General features: G+C 45.2%; 1 protein-coding gene across 4 annotated transcripts in view; it reads right to left on the minus strand.

Annotated features, from left to right (window-relative positions):
* The window catches only part of AMPD2 (adenosine monophosphate deaminase 2), an 855,139-nt gene that overhangs the window by 259,254 nt on the left and 571,307 nt on the right, over positions 1-24,578 (minus strand). For all 4 annotated transcript variants that reach the window (XM_044076870.1, XM_044076869.1, XM_044076868.1 and 1 more), the window contains 2 exons: positions 16,913-17,002; positions 16,227-16,356 (listed from right to left, as the gene is read on the minus strand). In XM_044076870.1, the coding sequence (XP_043932805.1) occupies positions 16,227-16,356; positions 16,913-17,002 (220 nt within the window). The remainder of the gene's footprint in view (positions 1-16,226; positions 16,357-16,912; positions 17,003-24,578) is intronic.

The following is a 24,578-nucleotide window of genomic DNA, read 5'->3' on the forward strand; positions in this document are numbered from 1 at the left end:
AGCGTTGGTCGGTTGAAAGAAGCACAGGACGAACAGGCTGCTACGTCGTGGGCTGGGCCTAAGCAAGGCAGGCAGTAAGAGTGGAAATCTTTATGAGGTATTTGTTTCCCACAGGTTAAACAATTATTAACTTTTTCTGACATCGGCTGAGGCAAGAAAGAGTCCCCAACGGGGTACTTAGCTTTAGAAGTCTTCGAAGTAGTATTCGGTAGAAGTAATCTCTGGATCCGACCGACCGGCACTTGCGAACAGCTTCTGCTTCGGGCGCCACGCGGCAAGAAAGACTGGAGAAAATGGCGTCGGCTGATGCCTTTATACCCGAAGTCCAACAGAGATGACGTCGGGTGAAGTGCGACATCAGCCGAAGCCGGACCCGGACTTTGGAATCCGGCCGACTGTAGGGCTGCCTGACGACAGGACAACCCAGTTGTTATGACTGCAGATGCATCCATGAAGGACATCTGCTAACATCTCTTTCATGTTGATATGTAGATGCTGTAGTCTGGCAGGCCACTTGTCTTGTATCCACTTTCCATTTAGATGAGCTCCCCAAGCAATATCTGAGGCATCTGTCGTTAGAATCTGACTTGCCTCTGGCCGGGTCACAGAGAGTCCCTTGTTTAGGTGACATTCCTGAGCCCACCACAAAAATTCCTTTTGAATGCAAGGTATTATTTGAATGACAGTGTCCAAATCCTGGCAGTGCTGTGTCCACAGATTTTTGAGATACCATTGTAGCTTCCTCATATGCAGTTTGGTATTGGGAAGCACCAGAATACAAGATGCCATGAACCCTAAGGCTTGAAGGACTGTCCTTGCAGTCAGCCCGGACTGAAGAGATAGATGATGGAAGTAACTGGAAAGATTCTTTTGTTTGTCCGGGGTTAAAAGGCCATCTGGGCTGCTGTATTCAGTCTCACACCCAGAAAGCACATGTCTTGAGAGGGTACTAGACTGGACTTTATTTCGTTCACAGAATACCCTAGGCATCTTAGCACTGCTATGACATATTCCAGATGCTGTAGAAGATCTTCTTTTTCTTGAGCCAGAATCAGGCAGTCGTCCAAGTAAGGATAGATTTGGATTCCTTTTAGCCTGAAGTAAGCTATCACTGGAGCCAGAACCTTTGTGAATACTCTGGGCACAGTAGATAAGCCAAAGGGCAATGCAGAGAACTGATAATGAGAATTTCCAGCTCGAAAACGCAGATACTTCCTGCAACTTAGTCTTATTGGCACATGAAGGTAAGCTTCCTTGAGATCTAAAGTTACCATCCAGTGATCTTTGCCCAGCAGAGGTAAAAGCTGTTGTAACGTCAACATTTTGAACTTGGGAATGTCCAGATAAGTGTTGAGGATAGATAAATCCAGAATTGGTCTCCACGTGTTCCCCTTCTTTGGTACTAGGAACAGGCGAGAATAAAATCCTAGGCCCCTTTCCGGCACAGGAACTGACTGAATGGCCCCTATTTGGAGCAACAGAGAAATTTGCTTGTGAGCCTCTGTTCTTTGAAGAGGAGGAATGTCTGGCATGCCTTTGAAAGGAGGCAAGGTATGGAAATAAAACCTGTAACCGTGGTGAATAATATCCAGAACCCATCTGTCTTGGGTAATTAAATCCCAATTTTCTTTGAAAAGAGACAGCCTTCCTCCCAAAGGTGCTGCCAGGCGAGAACATACTGGCAGCTGAAAAGGCAGGTCATTGGGTCTGCTTACGAAAGGACTGACCCCTGCCCTCACCAGAAGTCTGAGCAGGGGAACTCCCTGTCCTAGGCCTAAAAGAACCCTGAGCTCTGCCCCTACCACGTCTAGACCTACCCCTAGACTGGGAATCATAAGCAGGATAAGTCCATCCCTTAGTAGGCCAATTTCTACTAAACTTCGGAGGCTGCACCTGCAAAAAATCTTTAACAGTTTGCATAGACTTAGCCTTGTCCTCCATTTTCTTCAAAACTGCTTCCACAGGCGAACCAAACAACACATCAGACTGTAAAGGAGCATCCAAAATCCTTGTCTTAACATGCTCAGCTAAATTCTGATCTCTCAGCCAGGCGTGCCTACGAAGAACAGAACCAGTGGCAGCCACCCTGGAGGAGGCCTGCACAGCATCAAAACCACACTGCAAGGAATGTTTACCCACCTGTTCAGACACATGAACTAAATCCTGCAACTCTTTACACTCAATACCTTCAGCCAGAGCATCCACCTTAGATTTCAACTGTGAAAGAAGATAATTCTGATATTTTAACATGTGAAACTGACAATTCAACGCCCTCATGGCTAAAGTGGAAGAAGTATACACTTTCTTTCCCCATCTATCCAAAGCCCTTGCCTCTTTATCAGGAGGGACAGGATTTTTAACAACTGAGGCCTTCACACCTTTAGGCCCCTGAGAGACAGTTTCTGGGTCTGCCCTAGGACTCTTAATTAGATACTTATGAGCTTCAGGCACCCTATAATACCTATCTGGTTTAACTGGGGCAGGAGGCAAAGAATCAGGATTCAGGGAAGCCTCTGCAAACACATCTTCCACCACATTCAAAACAGGAGGTATAGCTAAAGGCCTATGCTGGGGTAAAAACAAGAATTCCCTAAGCCTTTTCCTGGAATCAGAGAAATCTTGACCTTCCCATTTAAAATGCTCCCTCATGGAATGCAGAGTCTCTGAAAATGAAAAATCCTCAGGAGGAGAAGCAGAAGGAGTAGAATCATCCACATCAGAATCAGAATAAGGAGGGTACTCCTGCAAGTCTTCAGCCGAAGACTCCGAAGCCTCCGAGCATTGCTCAAAACTCTCAAACTCAGGTTCCACCCTAGGCCTCTTATCAGGAGGGGGCATAGAACCCCTAATCATAGTAATCAAATCCTCTGCCATTTTAAGCATATGTTTCTTAGGCAAAGAACCTGAAGCACTAGGAGAAACCCCCACAGAAGCTAAACTTGGCCTGCCCCTCAAAGAAGCCTTGGAAACTGAAGGGGAGGCTCTAACCACCTTAGGAAGAGAGGGAAGAACAGCCACCTGAGAAGCCCCCTCAGCCTGGCCTACTTCCTGAGCGGATACATCCTGTAACAGTAAAGTCTCTCCCTGAGACTCCAAAGAGACACCTGGCAAAACCTCCGGCTCCACTGAGCCTTCCAAAGAACCGACGCCTGGGACTGTCGGTTCCTCCACCCTAGGCTTTGCTGCTTTATCTTTGCGTTTTGTAGCCGAAGCCGGCGCCGGAGCATCCGACGGCATTTTATAATTACAACGCTTCCCAAACACTAACCTGGCACAGTCTAACCTTCTCTTAATAGTGCGTTTGTTAAATCTAGCACAAGAGCGGCATCCAACAACGTCGTGCTCAGGCCCTAAACAAGGTATACACAAAGTATGGTAATCCCTATGAGGTATCTGTTTCCCACAAGAAATACAGTTATTCACTTTTTCTGACATCCGGTTAAATACTGAGGCAAGAAAAACCAAAATATTCTAACGGGTACTTAGCCAACTTTGATTCGGTCTGAAACTCTGACTTCAGAAACTTTCAGAACGCCAACCTGCACTCGCAAAATTGCTTCTGCATCGGACCATGCGGCAAAAAAGACTGGGGATATGACGTCGGTCATGCGCATTAGTACCCTGACGTACTGACGTCAGTCTAATGCGCCCTGACCGACGTCAGCCATATACTTTGGTATTCGGGCCGACTGGACAGCGGACTACCCCAATAGTTAGGACTGCAGCAATGTGGAATGAAGAACATCCAAAAGTTTTGGAGAAATTAAAAACAAGGAAGGATCTTCCAGATGGGGACTTGGGAGAAACAGTACAGTTGTGTACACTTATCATAAATGTAGATGTTAGAGCGTATTCACTGTTGCAGTTATCACATTTGGGTTATCCCTGCCAGGGTAGCCAGTCGGCCCGAATACCATAGGCTTAGTATTTCTGCATCGGTTGCTGTCGCTCCAGGACCGACATCTGGTCATCAGTGTTATAAATTAAGGCAGCCGACACCATTACATCAGTTTCTCTTGCTCTGTCAGGAGCCTCCAAGAGGGAGCTAGGTTATGATGGAAGAAAGCATAGTTTTGTACCTACCATAAATGTAGATGTTCGAGTGTATACACTACTGCAGTCATTACACTTGGGTTATCCTGCCGTCAGGCGGTTCCCCAGTTGGCCTGAGTTCCAAAGTCTTGGTCCGGTGTTGGTTGCTGTCACCTCCTCCCCGACGTCAGTGCGACAGGGGTATATAAGATGCAGCTGACGCCATTTTCTTCAGTTTTTCTTGCCCCAGATGTCAGGTGCCCCCAAAAGGTAGGCAATATAAATTGCTAATAAAACATACATAAGAAAAGCAAACAACTTTCAGTTACCAGCAAATACTCCCCATAGGTAGTAAAGGGTAGAAGACAGGTACGTACCAGCAAGTAAGAGGAGAAGGAGGAAGGGTAACCTGGACTGCAGCAGTGTATACACTCGAACATCTACATTTATGGTAGGTACAAAACTGTACTATGTTCGTGTTACACTGCTGCAGTCATTACACTTGGGTAGAATCCCAAAGTTGAGGTAGGGTGGCTGGTTCTATAAGGCATTAGGTGTGGCTATAAGGCCCTACAGCACAGCAGTGGCGAAGCCAGCTCTGGATTTAGAGAATAAAGGCAGATGGTAATGCTTGGTGAAGGTATGCACAGAACTCCATGTTGCTGCTTCCAAAATGTCCTTGGTAGGCACTCCTCTGAGGTAGGCAGTTGAAGTGGCTGTTGCCCTGGTGGAGTGAGATCTAATGCTGCTAGGCATAGGTTTCCCATGGTGTGTGTAGCAAAAACGTATGCAATGTCCTATCCATTTTGAAATAGTCTGTTTTGAAATGGCTTTTCCCTGTGCTCCTGCAGCATATGCTACCAGTAATTGCTCAGATTTTCTGAAAGCTTTGGTTTTGTCCAAGTAGAAGCATAACTGCCTGTGAATGTCCAAAGAATGCAGTAGTCTCTCCCCTTTATTCTGTGGTTTTGGATAAAAAGTTGGCAAGTGAATAGTTTGGTTTAGAGCCACACTTGAAACCACCTTTGGCATAAATGTAGGGTTAGTTCTTAAGGACACCCTGTCCTGGTGGAAAATGAGGAAAGGTTCCACTGCCATTAGTGCCTGCAATTCTGAAACTCTTCGAGCTAATGTTATTGCCAGGAACAGAGCAGTCTTCCAAGAAATATATTTTAATTCTGCTGTGTTAGCTGGCTCAAAGGGAGGTAAAGTTGGAGAAGGTGCTCTACGGGGCGGTCTTCTGTTTTTAGCCACTCGGAGGTACTGTTTTAGCAATGGGTTAGAGAAAATTGGAGGATCCGTGTTATAATGAGCAGAGATGGCAGAGGCGTGGATCTTGATGAATGAAAAAGAGACCTTTGTCCAGCATCTCAGGTAAATATTGTAGAATCTGAGGAACGTTTGGGACAAGATGGTCAAGGCTGTGAGCCTGGTTCCGTGCACAGAATCTCTTCCATTTATCCGAATAGGCTTTCCTGGTACTAGGCCTTCTGGCCTCCAAAATGACATCCATAACAGCTTTGGAGAGAGGCGCTGCTTGCTTGACTAAGGAATTTTCCATGCAGCTAGGTTTAAGGTCTGTAGCTGACTGTGAAGTATCTGATTGTTGTGCTGAGTCAGCAGATGTGGGATTTGAGGCAATATCCAGGGTGGTTCTTGTGTTAAATTCCTTAAGATTGGGTACCAGTGCTGGCGTGGCCAGTCTGGAGCAATCAGGATCATCTTTGGCTCTTCTTGTCTGGCTTTTATGAGAACCTTTGGAAGGAGAGGTAGTGGAGGGAAAGCATATACTTGTAGGTTTTTCCAGCTTAATGAGAGGGCATCCACTTTCCATGCTTGTGGATGGTAACTCCTTGTGCAGAATTTCTGTAGCTGGTAGTTCATTGGGGATGCAAACAGATCTATGTCCGGGCTCCACCATTTTTGTGTTATCATTCTGAATATTTGTGGATTCAATTCCCATTCGTGGGGATCCATGATGTTTCTGCTTAAGTCGTCTGCCAGTGTGTTTTTCTCTTCTGGTAGGAATTGTGCTTGAAGATGAACTTGATAGTTTAGAGCTGTGTTCCACAAGGTCATGGCTTGTCTGCAGAGGGGGTAGGAATGAGTGCCCCCTTGCTTATGTACCACAACTGTGGTGTTGTCTGTCGTTAGTAATAGTTGTCCTGGATGCAGCAGGTCCTTGAAAGCTATAAGGACATTTTGTACAGCTAGCATCTCTTTTTGACTGATGTGAAGATGCCTTTGTTCTGCGTGCCACTTGCCCTGAATACATTTTCCTGCCATATGTGCTCCCCAGGCATAATCCGATGCATCTGTTGTCAGTGTTTGCCTGGCTGTGGTTTGAGTAAAAGGCAGTCCCTTGTTGAGGTGACAAGCTTGAGCCCACCATCGAAACTCCTGTTGAAGGCAAGGAATTAGTGGTATAACTCTTTCCAAACTTTGACAGTGTTGAGACCATACACTCTTTAGGTACCATTGTAGTTTCCTCATATGCAGTCTGGCATATGGAATTAGTAGTATGCAGGATGCCATGTAACCCAAGGCCTGCAGAATTTTTCTTGCAGGGAGCTGGGTTTTTGTTGCCATCATTTGAAAGTATTGAGTCAGTTGTCCTTGCTTGTCTGGCGTGAGATAAGCTATCTGGGTCGTTGTGTTCAAGATGGCACCCAGGAATATTATCTCTTGTGAGGGCACTAGTTTTGATTTCTTTTCGTTTACTGTGTACCCCAGGCAACTTAATAACTGTTTTACAAACGCCAGATGCTCTAGAAGATTGTCCTTGTTCTCTGTTTGAATCAGGCAGTCGTCCAGGTACGGATAAATTTGAATTCCTTTCTGTCTGCAAAATGCAATTACTAAAATGCAATTACTGGTGCCAGGCACTTTGTAAAGACCCTGGGCACAGTAGATAAGCCAAATGGCAGTGCAGAGAATTGATAGTGCATTGAACCTGCTATGAATCTGAGGTATCTTCTGCAGCTTTGTCTGATAGGGAACATGCAGGTATGCCTCCTTGAGGTCCAAAGTCAAGAGCCAAGCTTTCTTGCCCAGCATGGGAAGAAGCTGCTGTAGTGTTAACATTTTGAATTTCAGAACATCCAGGTATGTGTTTAAAGAAAGATCCAGAATGGGCCTCCAGGCTTTGTCCTCTCTGGGAACCAGAAAGAGTCTTGAATAAAATCCTTGTCCTTGCTCTGGTGGTGGTACCTCTTGAATAGCTCTCATTTCCATGAGTGCTGTAATTTGTTTTTGAGCCTCTGCCCATTAATTTGGTGGCATATTTGGCATTCCTTTTAACCTTGGCAGAGTGTGAAAGTGGAACCTGTAACCTTGAGATACAATGCTGAGAACTCATTTGTCTTTGGTGATCCAATGCCAATTGTGATAGAAAAGTGCTAGTTTTCCTCCCAAGGGGGCTGCCAAGAGAGAGTTGCCTGGCAGCTGTAATGGGAAGTCATTGAGGCTGCTTTTTATATGGTTGGGGCCTGTCTTCCCCTTCTTTCTGGCCTGGTGCGCCCCATTGTTGAGGCCTGTAAGGACCTTGTGGTTGACCTCTACCTCTCGGATGTCTGTATCTGCCTCTGAGGTCTGCCTGTAGCCAGAAAGGACCAATTCTTTGTTGGCCAATTTCTGCTAAATCTTGGTGGCTGAACCTGTACGAAATCCTTTACCTTTTGCAAAGATTTTGCCTTATCCTCCATTTTCTTTAATACCTCTTCTGCCGTAACTGTAAAGGTGCATCCAATAATTTTGCTTTAACATGATCTGGTAACGTATGTTCTTTTAACCAAGCATGCCTTCTAATGACAGAGCCTGTAACTGCTGCTCTATAAAGAATCAAAACCACATTGCAAAGTATGCTCTCCCACTTGTTCAGCTGCATGCAATAAGTCCTGCATTTCTTTAAAATTAGGAGGATCTGAATCTGGAAGCATTTTTTGTTTTAACTGAGACATCAAAAATTGCTGATATTTTAGCATGTGAAACTGGCAATTTAAGGCTCTCATTGCTAAGATTGCAGACGTATATACTTTCTTTCCCCATCTGTCTAATGTTCTGGAATCTCTGTCAGAGGGAAATGTTTTTTTTGCTGATGAGGCCTTAATCCCCTTGGGTCCCTGAGAAATAGTTTCAGGGTCAGCAACAGGGCTTTTATACAGAAATTTGTGAGAGTCAGGGACTCTGTAATATCTATCGGGTTTAACAGGGGCTGGAAGTAAGGAGTCGGGGTTTAAACTGGATTCAGTGTAGACATCATCCACAATATCTAACACTGGCGGAATAGCAAGGGGTCTGTGTTGAGGCAATAAAAGTCGTCTCTGAGCCTTTTCTTGGATTCTGAGTAATCCTGGCCTTCCCAGTGGAAGTGTTCCCTCATGGTATGTAAATGTCTCCCCTAAGGAGTAGTCCTCAGGCGGAGAGGCTGATGGAATTGATTCCTCAGCATCAGAATCCTCATAAGGGGGTAAGGAATATCCTAGGTCTGAGGATGAATCTGAAGAAATGGACACCTAGTCGGAAGATTCATAGTCTGCATCCTGTCTGGGCCTTTTATCAGGAGGGGGATGGGACCCCCTCATCAGGGTGATTAGGTCTTCGGCCATTTTGAGCCTTTGTTTCTTAGGCATGGAAAACTGTGCTGGAGAATGCTGAATCTGTTTCTTTGTTTTTAAGGAGGCCTTAGACTTAGTAAAGGGTTTAATAGTTAACTGGGTAGGTCTGAAGACACTCTGAGGCTGTGGATTGCTCAGCTACTTCGGTACCCTCAGATAGGTTAATTTTGGTAGGCTGAAAACATGTAGCATCCGAAGGCCCAGCCAGCTCCACGTGGGAGTCGGATGCGGTCTGTGGTTCTGTGGAACCGGTCGCCAGGGGCTGTGTAGGCACCTCGCTGAAAACCAGAAAGCCGGCGACCGGCCTAGAAGAGGCCTAGTCAGTTTTGGGCCTCGGATGCCTGTCCTTGTCTTTGCGCTTTTTATGTAATCCTGTTGGGAGTTCCGACGGCATGGTGTAATTGAATTTTCTGCCAAAAAAATGTTGGGCAAAATCAAACAGAGGTTTAATAGTGCGCTTGTTAAACCTAGCACAAAACCGACAACCAGTGAAGTTGTGGTCTGGGCCTACGTATGGAATACAATAGGAGTGGAAATCCTTATGAGGTATTTGCTTCCCATATGAAATACAGTTATTAACTTTTACTGACATCGGTCTGAGGCAAGAAAAAGTTTCTCCAACGGGGTACTTAGCTTTATAGAAGACTTCGGTTCTGGATTCTGAATGAAAATCTCAGGAGTCGGCTGACTGGCACTTGCGAACTGCTTCTTTTTCAGGCACCGCGCGGCAAGAAAGACTGAAGAAAATGGTGTCGGCTGCATCTTATATACCCCTGTCGCACTGACATCAAGGAGGAGGCGACAGCAACCGACGCCGGACCAAGACTTTGGAACTTAGGCCAACTGGGGAACCGCCTGACGGCAGGATAACCCAAGTGTAATAACTGCAGCAGTGTAACACGATGAACATCACCACCAGTAGAAAGTAAATACCAAAAAGTCCTTGTAAGGACAGAAATGGAGGGAAATTGATAGAGAGAGACAAGGGGGGGTGGAGGGAGGGAAACCAGGACTGCAAAAGTGAATACACTCTAACATCTACATTTATGGTAAGTGTACAGAACTGTACTATGTTCTTTGTGTTTCATTGCTGCAGTCATCACATTTGGGTTGATTCCCAAAGCTAAAGAAAAGGGTGGAGGCAGTCAAAAAGACTGGGGGCCGGCTAAGATGCCCTGCAAGACTGCTGTGACAAAGCCTGCCCTGGATTTGGAGAAGACAGGCAGGTGGTAATGCTTGGTGAAGGTATGAACAGATGTCCATGTTGCAGCCTCCAGGATGTCCCTGGTAGGGACCCCTCTGAGGAAAGCTGTAGATGTGGAGGTTGCTCTGGCGGAATGTGTCCTGACCCCCTTTGGGGGAGGTTTCCCATGTTGCTTGTAACAGACATGGATGCAGTGCGCTATCCATTTGGAAATGGTTTGTTTGGATATGGCCTTGCCCTCTGCTCCTATAGCAAAGCTGACTAACAACTGATCAGTCTTCCTAAATGATTTAGTCCTGTCTAGGTATAATATGAGCAGTCTGTGTACATCTAGAGAGTGCAGAATCCTTCCCCCCTTGTTTTGTAGGTTAGGGAAAAAAGGTGGGCAAATCAATGGATTGGTTGAGAGCCACACTGGACACCACTTTTGGCATGAAGGACGGGCAAGTCCTGAGGGAGACTCTGTCCGTGTGGAAAATAATGAAGGGCTCTACAGCCATTAGTGCTTGCAGCTCAGATACTCTTCTAGCAGAAGTGATGGCTAGAAGCAAGGCAGTCTTCCAAGAGAGGAACTTTAACTCTGCTGATGCTGCTGGTTCAAAGTGGGTCAGGGTGAGCTTTTACAAAACAAAGTTAAGGTCCCAAGCTGGAGCGGGTGCTCTTCTGGGTGGCCTCAGTTTGTTAGCCCCTTTTAGGAACTGTTTGATGAGAGGGTGGGAGAAAAGAGGTGGCTCTGTGCTAAAATAAGCAGAGATGGCAGAGGCATGAATTTTAATGGAAGAGAAGGACAGACCCCTGCGTAGTAGGTCAGCCAGGTAATCCAGGATGAGAGGTAGGGAGGGCTGTGCAGTTCCAGCTCCCTTACCCTGGATCCAGGAGCAAAACCTTTTCCACTTGTCAGCATAAGACTTTCTAGTGCTAGGGCGTCTGGCCTCAAATATAACATGTCTAGAACTTGTCTGCTTAGACTGGCAGCTTGTGCAGTGGTCAGGGAATAAGCCAGGCTGCCAGATTGAGGGTCTGCAATTGGGGATGCATGAATTCTCCATTCCTCTGGGTAAGGAGTGCTGAGATCTGAGGCAGATGCCAAGGTGGCAGTGGTGACAGGCTGCGCACCAGAGGGTACCAGTGCTGGCGTGGCCAGTCTGGGGCACTCAGGATTGTACTCGGTTTTTCCACCCTTATTTTGAGCAGTACCCTTGTAATGAGCAGTAGAGGGTGGGAATGCACAGACTGAGAGGTTGACCACTGGAAGGATAGAGCATCCACTTTCCAGGCCTTGCTGTGAGGTTCCCTGGTGCAGAATTTGCTGAGCTGATGGAGTGGGAAGCAAAGAGGTTGACCTTTGGGGTGCCCCATTTCTGCATTACAAGGGTGAAGATTCTTTGGTCTAGCTGCCACTCGTATGGGTCCAGAAGATTTCTGCTTAAGTTGTCTGCCAGACAATTTAGAGAGCCTGGCAGGAATTGTGATAACAGGTGTAGTTGCATGGCTGAGGTAGTGTGCCATAGAGTCATGGCGAGCCTGCACAGAGGGTACGAGCGAGTCCTTCCCTGCTTGTTGATATACCACATCACAGTGATGTTGTCTGTTTTGATCAGTAGAGGGCCCGGGGAGAGTAGGGGTCTGGAAGGCTGTCAGAGCTTGCTGAACAGCTAAAATCTCTTTTTGGTTGATGTGCAGATGTATTCGGTTTGGGCTCCATTGGCCCTGAATGCACCTGCCGTCCAAGTGTGCACTCCAGGCATCGTCTGATGAGTCTGTGTTGAGGGTCTGGGTGGTGTGGGGTTGTGAGAAGGGTAGTCCCTTGTTGCGGTTGCATGCTGCTGCCCACCAAAGGAAATCTTTCCTTAAACAAGGTATCATTGTATAAAGAGTTTCCAGGTCTTTGGAGTGTTGATACCAAAGGCTTTTTAGGTACCACTGTGGTTTCCTCATGTGCAGTCTGGCATATGGAATGAGTAGAATGCAAAAAGCCATGAACCCAAGAGCTTGCAGGATTTACCTTGTGGATAACTGGGGTCTGGTGGCTAGTTGGGAGAAGTAGGTTGTCAGGTAGGTTTGTTTTTCTGGTGCAAGGAATGCCATCTGGGATGCCATGTCAGGCTTGCTCCCAGGAATGCAATTTTTTGCGTGGGTAGTAGTTTGGATTTCTTTTCGTTGATAGTATACCCCAGGGTGGTCAGCAGGTCCTTTACAAAGGTCAGGTGCTTTAGCAGCTTTTCCTGTCTGCCTGAATCAGACAGTCGTCCAAGCATGGGTAAATATGAATATTTCTTTGTCTGCAGTAAGCAATGGTGGGAGCCAGGCATTTTGTGAAAACTTTGGGAGCAGTGGATAAGCCAAAGGGAAGCGCAGAGAACTGAAAGTGCAGTGATCCTGCCCTGAAACAGAGATATTTCCTGCAAAATTCCCTGGTTGGGATGTGTAGGTAGGCCTCTTTTAGGTCTAGGGTGGCTAAACAGGCATCCTTGGAGAGCATAGGTAGAAGCTGCTGGAGGGTAAGCATTTTGAATTTTGGTATCACCAAGAAAGTGTTTAGAATGGATAGATCTAGGATGAGATGCCAGGTGCTCTTTTTTCTGGGTACCAGGAAGAGTCTGAAGTAGAAACCTTGGCCTAACTGTTCTGTAGGAACATGCTCTACTTCCCTCATCGAGAGCAGGGAAAGGACTTGATGTTTGGCCTCTGCCCACTGATTTGTGGGAAGATCTGGGAACCCTTTTGGTGTTGGTAGAGTGTGGAAATAAAATATGTATCTGTGGGACACTATATTGAGGACCCAGCGGTCTTTGGTAATGGTGGCCCAGGTGCTTGCTTGGAAGGAGAGTTTTCCTCCTAGGGGCAAGAGCAGGTGGGCAGAGGGAGGGGGTGGAAGTGTAAAGTCATTGTGAGTTCTTACCATGAGGGGGTGGCTTAGCACTCCCTGGTTTTGAAGAGGACGAACTCCATTGCTTAGATCTCTGCATTCCCTGGGGCTGCTATCAGGGGTGGCTACTTCCCTGGGGTCTGGGCTGAGCTGACCTGGAGGGGTCAGGAAAGGACCAGTGCTTGGAGGGGCAATGCCTACTGAACCTCGGTGGCTGGACCTGCAAGAATTCTTTAACTGTCTGCATAGATTTAGCTTTTTCTTCCAACTTTTTTAAGACCTCCTCTGCCCTGGTGCCAAATAAGTTGTCTTTGTGCAGTGGTGTGTCTAATAATTTGGATTTGACATGGTCTGGCAAGGGCTGTTCCTTTAGCCAAGCATGCCTTCTAAGGACAGAATCAGTGAGTGCTGCCCTGCAAGATGCTTCTAGGGCATCAAAAACGCATTGTAAGGTGTGCTTAGTTACTTGACTTACACAATGCATTAACTCTTATAACTCTATTTTCTGCATAAACAGGAAAAGAAGACATATTTTGTTTGAGGAGTTCCATGGTATGTTGCTGATATTTCAGCATATGGAACAGACAATTTAGTGCTCTAATAGCAAGAGTAGCAGAGGTGTATACTTTTTTATCCCATCTGTCTAATGCTCGGGAAGCCTTGTCTGAGGGGGGGTGGGATTCTTAGCAGAAGTTGCTTTAATTCCTTTAGGTCCTTGAGAGATAACCTTGGGGTCAGCAGCAGGATTTCTGAATAGAAAATTGTGAGCGTCGGGGACTCTATAGTACCTGTCTGGTTTCTTGGGAGCAGGAGTCAAACTGGATTCCATAAAATCAACCATGACAGAAGGAATGGCCAGAGGTCTATGCTGTGGAAGATCTAGGAATTCCCAGAGTTTCTTTTTTGACTGAGGGTAGTCCTGACATTCCATTGGAAATGTTCCCTTAAGGTATGCAGGGTTTCCCCAAAGGAAAAGTCCTCGGGTGGAGAGGCTGAAGGGATGCATTCCTCTGCATCAAAATTCTCATGAGCTGAGAGGGGTTGCATATCTTCATATTCAGATACATCAGAGACATCGGACTCCTATTCAGATAAAACTACTGGGGACAAACCTTTCTTTTTTTTTTTTGGAAGGGGTAGCCTGTCTCCCCCTGATAAGCATTAGAAGGTCTTCCACAATTTTAAACATCTGAGACTGAGGCAAGGAAGCAGGTGCCCAAGACTGGATCATTGGTTTCTTGAGTGTGGTTTGTACCCTGGGCCTTAGAAACTCGGTATTTTTCAAAAGAACGGTAGAAGTGAAAGAAGTCTGCCTGTGTCGAGAACTGGTAGTGCGAAGTGCTTCCTCAGAAGCTGGTGCCTGCTCAGTGGCTCTGGATCCATCCAAGGTAGAGACATCCACAGGATCCTTAGTCGATGAGTCTCGTGGCATACTGGACTCCGAAAGGGTCTCGGTAGTGGCCTGCAAATCCACAGAAGCGGGCATCAGGGGTTGTGAAAGCACCTCACTGAGGACCGGAAAACTGATGACTAGCTTAACAGAAGCGTCATCTGCAGTTCTGGACCTGTGTGGTCTATCTCTGCCTTTATCTTTATGTTTTTTTGGAAGACCTGCTATCGGATGGCTTACTGAAGCCATATCGGAATTTGAGGACTGAGAGCGAAAATATCTAGCTACAATAAGGGCCCAACGATGTATAGTTCTGGCGTTGAACAAAGCACAAAAGCGACAGCAGGGGACGTTGTGCTCTGGGCCTAAGCAAGTGACTCAGTAAGAATGAAAATCTCGATGTGGTATTTGCTTTCCACAGGCGAGACAATTGTTAACTTTTTCTGACATTGGTTAGAGCAAGAAAAAAGGATCCCCAACGGGGCACTTAGCTTTAAAAGACTTCAACTGAGGAATGAAAAATGCAGGGAGTGGCTGACCCGCACTCATGCAAACTGCTTCTGTTTTGGGCTCCTCGGCAAGAAAGACTGATGTAATGGCGTCGGCTGCCTTAATTAGTTTATAACGCAGACAACCTGACGTCAGTCCTGGAATGACAGCAACCGATGCAGAAATACTAAGCCTCTGGTATTTGAGCCGACTGAGGGTTACCCTGGCAGGGATAACCTAAATGTGATGACTGCAACAGTGAAACACAAAGAACATCTTCCCTTTATCCAGATCTGTAGCTAGGCATGGGGAACTCTGAAGGGGAGTTTATGTGCATTCCCTACATGCTCAAGCTCAGATAAGATACCATTGTCTTGATGGTGACAATAAGATCAGGAGTTTTCACAACAGGGAGGTATTATGGATAAGGAGGAGCTTGAGCTTGTGAGAAGTGTTACCATCACTAAAGTGCATCAAAGGCATCAGAACCTGAGAAATCCATAAACTGGAGACTGATTAATGAAGGTGAGCTCCATTCACAGTTTGTAGGCATTACCATTTTGGTACTTCAGTTTTTGTTTTCAACACCAGTTCTGTCCATTAGTTGTATAAAGATTAATCACCCCTTACTGCTAACAAAGTTATGCCTTTGGGGCCGTCTCATAATTCTACCAAACACATCCATTTAGCATTGTCACTTCAGTAAAGAGAAAACTTCAGAAAAAACAAAATAGAGTGTGATTACAGTCTTGCAAGTGTTCTAGAACACGATAATCTCAAAAAATTGCTGCAATCACACAACCTATTCGGACTATCCTACTTCCTGGGGATGAGTATTAAGTGAGAGCTGGAAGCAGGCTGAAAAAGTACATTCAATTCCGGTTTAACCCTTATAGTTTGGTTGGAGGATTAAATGCCTCAGTGAATATCAATGGCCCCAGCCTCAAGGATAAATCAAGGGAAATACAATGCATATCTGTCTGTACTTAGGCCAGTGAAAGAGCCACTGTTGCTTTAAAAAGATACACAAAACAGTTCACTGTCAAGTAAGTTATTTAATGAAGCTATGATCAGATGAACACAACTTACTGCAATTTCATCTGGATGAAAAAAATGTTAAAAAAATATATTTTTTGTGTGGCTAGCTCCCCATATACCTTTTATTTATACATACACACCCTATGGTCACAGACTCAGAGAAAAAAGTTCTTAATGCCACAAAATACTCGTTCATTGGCAGTGTTGTAAAAACATCAATAACTATTTCCTGTGAAAACAATACTCAAATTACAACTCATTCATTACTAAAGAGATGAGTTTTAACAGCAAGCAATGGTTCTTTGTTCACTAGTAGAGTAACTGTATAAAACAGAAGAAAATCAGGACTCCATGTAAAACAAGATTCACTACTAGTATTCTCACCCTTCTATAAAGGCTGGTTACCGTGTTACAAGGGTTAGTTATTGTATAAGTGCCAAAGGCTGAGCAAAGGATGGAACCACGCATAAAGGAAGATAACAGCAGGCTGGTTATTACACACAGAGAGACTCGGTCAATAAAGGCAGAAATAAAATAGCATTGTTGAGTTGGCAAAAGCTGGATGCGGCACTTCATTAATTGACTTACTTTACGGATATTGTAGAAATCCCGATGTGGCACTTTCTTCTGTGCTGCCAACTCTTTCATCTCATTTAGCAAGACATGCATCTGGAACTTGGAACTGAGGTACTGCAGTCGACGATAGCAGAATGACTTTCTGGAAAAGCAGCAGGGAAAAAGTAATGAGAGAAATACATTCAGCATCTCTTAACAAACAATAATCACAGTTTATATTAAAACTCAGGACTGTTTGAAAAAAAAAAACTCCAAAAGCAAAGAGAAAAAAAAATACTTTAAAACTAGTTTCTGTGCATTGTTTGCTACTTCAGCATCACTGCATACAAAAGAATTACATGGGGTTTGAAATAAACTATGTTCACTTCTCAGTGTCCCAACATCAGCATGAACAGATGCTGTACGTACACAGTACTACCTAGGACTACATCAACACAAGGAAGCAAAAAGAAAAATTAACCCCACATACTAAGCATCATCAAGTACTACAACAGTGTTACAGAGGTGAAATGCAGATAAAACCTGCCAGCTGAAAATCCATCTCAGTATTTAAATCGTATATTGAAGCCAATGATGTAATCAGACAAAAAGTTTCAAAGATGAATTACCATTTGTAAGGCAACCATCATGAGTTGAAAGGGTTCCAAATCATAGGGGAAACTAGGGCACAAAATGCAAGCAAATTCTCCTTTACTTACACTGGACCATTGATAATTAGGGCCATCATCACATTCATGTCTGCAATGAATTCCTGTAGATCCGGGTAGTGCAAGTCCAGTTCTGTGGTCCTGAAATACAGAATACATAAGCTCTAAATTTCAGTAAAATTTATTTATGCAGTTTATGTGTTGCTGCACTGAAAACAAAATGAAAAAGTTTTAAAATTCATTTTAAGCCAAAGTCAGCTGCCATGTATCTGTTTATGATTACCTTTCCTTTTCTAACACTTTTGCCTTCCCAGCATGTTACCCTGTCATCCTTTGTCACTGCAGACCTTTCCTGGATACTTCATAGTCGGCATCCGTTTTAACTGCTTTAGATCAAGTTATTTTAAAATCAGAGTTATTTTTTTCTGCCACAGTGTGGACAAAGTGTTAAAGTTTTTTTAAGCCTTCATTTAGTAATTCCACTAAATAGCTGTACTGCTTTTGCCTTTTAAGTAGTCTGAAATTTGGAATTAATTCCTGCTTGACTTAGTTAGAAAGGCAGAGTTGCATACATTCTGATTGCTTCCAGGAGGGAGCAGGGTTGTAATTAATTGGTACTACTGTCTGATGTCCAACAGCTTTTTAATTAGGCCTTCAACGTCTGTTTGTACAGTCTCAGGCAATTTAGCAACAGAATCAAGTGGCTGCAAAAATATTTGAAAATGAATACTCGTACAGTTTCAAAGGGAGGGCAAAGAACAAGAAAACATGTTCAATGTCTGCATACTTTTGAGGAAGATAATATTATACTGGACAATAATTTAAAATTTTATTTTACCCATCTATTTGCAGTTTGTTAACTGGGAAAGTTCACTGGGTTGTACACAGCCCGTTTTCAGTGGAGGTCAGGGGAGAAAAGCTCCTCAGTACAATAAGAACAATCAAATAAAATTAAATACATTGGTAATGTACCATTAGCTAACATATCGGATTACAAAGTTAAAAACACACTTGGCAATTCAGAGGCCAGACAAATACTAGGGAACAAATTACAATGTTTTTACAGATAATTACTGTACAGAGGATTTTTAGATAATACACAGCTTAAAAAGTCGGGAGAGAACATATCATTAGAGCAAGGTATTCAAGGAGGCTGAGTGCAAGTACAGTTCCAGGTGGAAGATAGGCAAGTATGGAGAGAAGTTTTGAAGTGGTCAGGATTTAGGATTGTTCTGATTGCTAAATGGTATAGCATTCCAATTATTGGCTAAAGAGTAAGAGAAGAGAAGCTGGCCAGGCAGCAGGTTTGGTTTGTTTACCTGAAGAAATAGTCGATTCTTAGATCCAAGAGCCCTATTTGGGAGGTAGAAGGTGAAGACAGAACTAAGGGCAGGACAATCAGAAGGTTTAAAGAAAGTTTGTGAGCAGTAGTAAGTTGCTTATAGTTGAGGTAGCTTGACAGTTTCAGACATTTTAGGGAGTGAAGAACAGTACAGCGATGGGAAAAGTTTTTGGAATTTGTTGCGAATTTTGCAATTTTATTATGTCTCAAGCTTGGCTTTTAGAGTGGTTTGGAGGTTGGTAAGTAGAGGAGGGTCATACATTAGGGATGGGAGTAGGCAAGTGGAGGCAAGGGTTTATTTGGCGGAGGGCATTCCAAAGGGAACTGTGGGAGCTCAGGAATTACTTAGCAGCATGTACCAAATGTGATTGTTTCTACATGGGAAAATCTGACAGAGCTTTGTGGAAGAGAATATATGAACATGTTTTATAGTACAAGGAATAATAAGTGTTAATAACGTTCTTTACAAACATATTGTACTTGAAAATTCCCACAATGAATTCAGGTTTGGCATTCCGAAACAGCCTGACATTAATACTAGGGGAGGGGATTGGGAAAATAGGCTAGATTATAAAGAGGTGTGGCAGTTTAAATTAAATGCCTTAACCCCCCCCCCACCACCACAGTCTGAATGAACAAATTTCAATTCAACCAGTGCTGAAACTTTATATCGCTAAATTATAATGTAAATATTTTTTATTGACATGATTTTGGTTTTATAAGACTGAGTTTGTTGGTTAGAACACATTGGGCCGGATTCACGAAGGCTTGCACGGAGTCTAAGAGTAGTGTAAGACTCCATGCAGCCTTTGCGATCCAGGAACAGCCCAAAGTCCATGTAGGAGACAAGCTAAAACGGCTCTTACACGGAGTGGGTGTGGATAAGCTAATCACCTCACTTGCAGCCGAATAGCATGCAAATGAGGATGATTAGCGATCCAGGAAGCCCAGAACAGCCCGTGTAAGAGCTGTTTTAGCTGCAGAAATGTACTCAGTTGACAACTGAGTAAGTTTCTGCAAAAACTGCAATGGAGCCATGTCAGCTCCAAATAAAGGGTGCATATGTGTCAGGCAGCATGCCAGTGGCCAAATATGTGGCCATTGGCAAAGTAACCTGATGCAAGTATATTAAAAATATAATTTTTGTTTTTCAGCAATTGCCGATGTTTAAACCCAGCGCAGCCCCATGCAAACGGGCTGCGCTGTATAAAACATAAAAACGAAGGTTTTAAACCCACAAATGTGGGTTTTATGCAATACATGGAATGTCAATGCAGGGACCAGCAGACCAAAACCAACATGGCCACCGTGTAGTGGTTGCTAAGGGGGGAAGCTGAGTCTAAGACATGTAACTAAGCATTAGTAGGCAATCTGATGCAAATGAGTGTTAGGATACTGAATTCCACTGTCACATAGCAAATGAGCACAGTCTGAGTAGTGCAAGAGTTACAGAAGGGGGAGGAACAGAGTAGGAGATAGGTGACATCACGGGGGGAATGGTAGAAAGAAATGCAGTTCATTGGAGGTCAGAGTTACATGACAGATATCATGGAAAGAGGTGTGCCACTAAAGCATGAGAAAGTCAAGAAATGGAAGGTGTACACTATTGCCTACACCAAAGTTTCTTGCTGAATGTGTAGGCGCACGTGTGCGCGCCATGAAGCGCGAGTAAGGCAGTGTGCGCGAGTGTAAGGCAGAGTGAGCATGTGGGAGCGTGTTGGGAGATGTTTAACACTGTTTGCGCGGGCGTGCACGCGTTTTAATCCGAATAAGCAGATTCTGAACCATGTAAGTATGTGTGCGCGCGTGTAAGCCACTGTGAGCGTGTTTCTGCTGGTTTACACACGGCTCCACCCTGAGGAAACAGACAGGAAAAAGGAAGCAACAGATTTAGTAGGAAGCTAGCAGGGAATACTGCTGGAGCTAGCAGGTGAAAACAATTAGATGCAGGCAACTACACAGGCAGAATAATAGCCCAGCCCAGCACTTAAAACTCTGCAAACAGCAGTGCAGGATGTTTCTCTCAAGAGACACTGCAAGACAGGAGTTAAGTTATCAGAAGTGAAAACTGAAAAAGCTGAACTCAGAGCAGAAATGTTAGGGGCTGCCATAGCTGTCATAATGAGACATAGGCGACTTGCTGAGGGTGGTGACAATGCAAATGCTGCCAGACAACCCACAGTGAGGAGACAGAGAAGAGTGTACAGGCCCAGGGTCACCTACCACGGGTTACATGAGCTGGAGATAGTAGAGCGCTATAGAGTGGACAGAGACCTCCTGCAGCAAATAGTGGAGCTGTGCAGGCCACGCCTCACACACAGAACCAACAGAGGGGAACCCATCCCAGTGGAAACCAAGGTATGTGTTGGCCTAAGAATACTAGCAACAGGTACCTTCCAGAGACCAACTGGTGATATGATGGGGATATCACAGGCATCAGCCTCCAGGGTACTGCACCAGTTCCTGGATGCCATGTCAGCACATGTCGGTGATCATGTATATTTCCCCAATGCCCGTGAGGTATTGGGCCAGCAATATGCGTCTCTTCCAGCAAATAGCGGAATACCCTGAGGTAGTGGGTGCAATAGACTGCACACACATACGCATCAAAGCACCAGCCGGTGGCGGGTAGGGCATACATCAACCGCAAGGGCTTCCCCTCCATCAACTGCCAGGTCGTGTGTGATGCCCAGGGCATAATAATGAATGTGTGTGCTGGCTGTCCTGGGAGCTACCATGATTCCCACATCTGGCATTTGACGCAGCTGTACCAGACATTTGCCAATGGGGACATCCCACGGACACCTAGTGGGGATGCAGGTTATGCACTGGAGCCGTGGCTGATGACACCCATCAGAAATGCACACACACCTGAACAGGAACGCCATAATGAGGCACACGCACAAACACGTAATGGAATAGAGCGTGTTTTTGGGCTGCTCAAGTCACGGTTCCGGTGTCTGGACACATCTGGTGGAGCCTTGCAGTACACACCAACTACATGTACCCAAATTGTCATGGTATGTGCTATGCTACATAATATGATCTTGCGAAAACAGCTGCAGCAGGACCAGCATAGTGCCGGGCCAAACAGCCCCCCACCATTGCCAAGGCCATCACAGGCAGAGTGTGCCTCGGAGGAGGAACAACCTGAGACTGCCCCAGTAGGCAGAAGGAGGCATGCCCAGTATGCCCTGGCCTTGGCAAAGAGGCAACGCATAACACATACACTGGCTCAGTAGGAACCCTGGGAATGACACCCCTCTCTGACTCACTCATATAGTAACAGGGATGCCTAACATGACACAACCTGCTCTCAAACATGTACAGGGAAGTGTAATATGCGCATCCGACAGAGGCAACCCTGCAGCACCACCTGAGGCATGAATGCTGTGTGTTAATGTAACACCATGTACTACACTGCACACCTGAGGACCCTGACTAACATCCTACCCTCACCAAGCATCATGCCACAACATGACAATGAGATGATCAAGTGCAATAATTGACTGAAGTATCGCAGTTAGTCAAAGGGGATCCAATGTGTGCCAGTCTGGGATGACATGCTGAGCATGACATGATGCACCACCTGCTAGGACTGGCGTGCACCTATCAGTGCAGGCCGTATGGATACTGGCAAAGGCTGTTGTTACCCACAGTGTGCCCTGAATAGGTAAGGCTCAATAAACAAACCTATCTCCATAGGTATCAGAAGGGATAAGAATAAGATAAGGGATAAGTCGAAACAGCAAGATGCATGCAGTCTAAACTCATCCAGTATGGAGAATGTTGATGTCTGCGCTGTAACAGAAATGAGTCAAGGCTCACAACAGCACCCTAACACTACCAGGTTACACATCATACTGTGCTGTACAGCCTCAAAACATGGAACAAGCTACAAAAGGAGGGTGACTAGCAAGAACTGTCAAGGATAACCACACCCCCATGTTGGTACCACAACAAAAAGCAGCATGGACTAGCCATGGTCAAGTAACAGTGGCTAAAACTGCCCCCCAGTTTATAGCCTGCTACAGACTACTGTCCCAACACCAGGAACTGCACCTGGCCTATGCTGGAAATACATGAATATATCAAGTCCTCCAAACCACATTATATTGGGTGACTGAAAATACCCAGACATAGACTGGGAGCATTATACTAGCTCAAACAGTGTAGGACAAAAGTTCATAGAATCCATAAACCAAAAGGCCCAGGAACAACATACCACTCCCACAAGAGGGGTAAGCATACTGGATGTGATAATCAGCAACATGGGTACTGGATGACAAGATGAGAAGTGTATTGCTCACTGGTAAAACCAGACCATAGAGTAATCACACTGGATATACAAATCCTGACCACAGTCCCTGGCCAGAAAACCACAGTGGAAAACATGTGTTAAGCAATATTTGCACTCCTCCAAACTGATGTGGAATCCATTAAAGGTCCTGTGCAGGTGCAAAATATGGGCCACACCTCAGAACCTGTAATAAAGCCATTCCATGAACACTGCCAGGAATGCTTGGATTATGCAATCCTAAATTAAAACAAGACAATGCCATACACGCAGGAATCTGGCATGGTGGACACCAGCCATAACCAAACCATGCAAGAGAATGCGGAAGCTACTATACGATAGAGCAAACATAAACAATGAAGTAATCACTGATCAGTAGTATGGCAATAAAATCTGTCCACACATACAATCCACTAAGGCCAGCCACAACAAGTTGAATCTGTGAATCCTGAGGCAATGTTACACCTGCCCCAAGTACACAGACAACCCCCAACTCCACCCAAGAAATACAAATATATGTGAGAGATGCAACCATCTATCCAAACTGGAGGCTGAGCTCCCTCAACTCAGTACTCCCAAAACTAGTCAGGAGGAGAAGGTAACCACACACACCACAAACACAGTCCCACATAGACCTATCACAACTGCAAACCAAACACAAACACAGAAAAACATTCCCAGAGGCACAAATTACAAACACAGCACACCAACAGAGGCCTCTAAAGCAGACACCCAATCAAACAACCTCCAAACATAGCACATGCAACACATAATACACAAAGCTGGAGTGCCAAACAGTCACAGGCCAGAAGGAGAAACAACATGCCTGATACAGTTGTAATAGGTGACTCCATAGTCAGACACACTGCTGTCCCGCACACCAGACTGAACAAGGGAAAGGGTACAGTAAGCTGCCTGTAGGCTGCCACAAGACGCCACATAACAGAAGTATACAGGTCACTCCAAAGCAAGTAGAAATATGATGCAGTCATAGTCATGCTGGTGTGAATGACCTGAGATGTACCTCCCTAGACTACATGAAGAGAGACATAGATGAGCTCTCTGACTATGTAGTCCAGGCCGGTATGACACTCACCGTTTGCAGCATCCTACCCCTTACTAAGAATAATGCCACAGTACAAACACGGAATGATCAGTCATAGCAAGTGGCACACTTACTGGTGTCATTCCAAGGGGATCCAATGTCTGTCTGCTTGGGATGTCATGCTTGACAAGCCACGCAGCTGTTCTTGGGATGGCTTGCACCTGTTACCCCTGGGCGTCTGGATATTGGATAAGGCCTTTGCCACCTCCATAGAGCCTTTTGTAGGCAAGGCTGAAAAGACTGACCCACCACCCTAGAAAACATAAGTGGAAAGAAACATAAGGGTAATGCTGACCAATGCCAGATGTGCAAACCCCAATATGCATGCTCCCAATGCCATCCCCAGTATGGAGAACATTGATGTCTGAGCAGTGACAGAAACCTGCTGCAAGCCACCTGACAGCACACCAGCACTACCAGGTTATACCACATATCATGCGTCATGGCCCCAAAACCTGGAACAAAACATAAAAGGAGGGTGAGTATCCATATTCAGCACAGACACCCATACGTCCAGGTAACTGACAATGCACAAGGCATTGGAGTCCACCCATGTGCAACTAACTGTAGGCAGGACTGCTGTACAGTCTGTAGCATGCTACAGACCACACTCTCACACACAGGAACCCCACCCAGCCCTCCTGAAGACACTGGACAGTATGAATGTCCCACCAAATACCAAACAAGGTACCACAAATTATCACATAGGTGGTAAACCATTATGTATGGAAGGAGTAACCAGGGACCTAGGGACACAATTGGACACTAACCTGTTATGTGACACCCACATTGCCAATGTGGCTAGGAAGACTGTCTACATTTGACACCGTATCAGGAAAGGATTCACATCTACGTCAACAGAGGTCATTGTGCCCCTATACTGTTCTCTTATCACACCCATAATCTAGTACAATGCCTCATATGGGATTTACCTCACCTGACACCTGCAGCAGTTAGAAAGACCTCAAAGGTA

Source organism: Protopterus annectens, chromosome 7.part0 (assembly GCF_019279795.1).
Source record: "Protopterus annectens isolate FY-2018-M chromosome 7.part0, PAN1.0, whole genome shotgun sequence".
Lineage (NCBI taxonomy): Eukaryota > Metazoa > Chordata > Ceratodontiformes > Protopteridae > Protopterus > Protopterus annectens.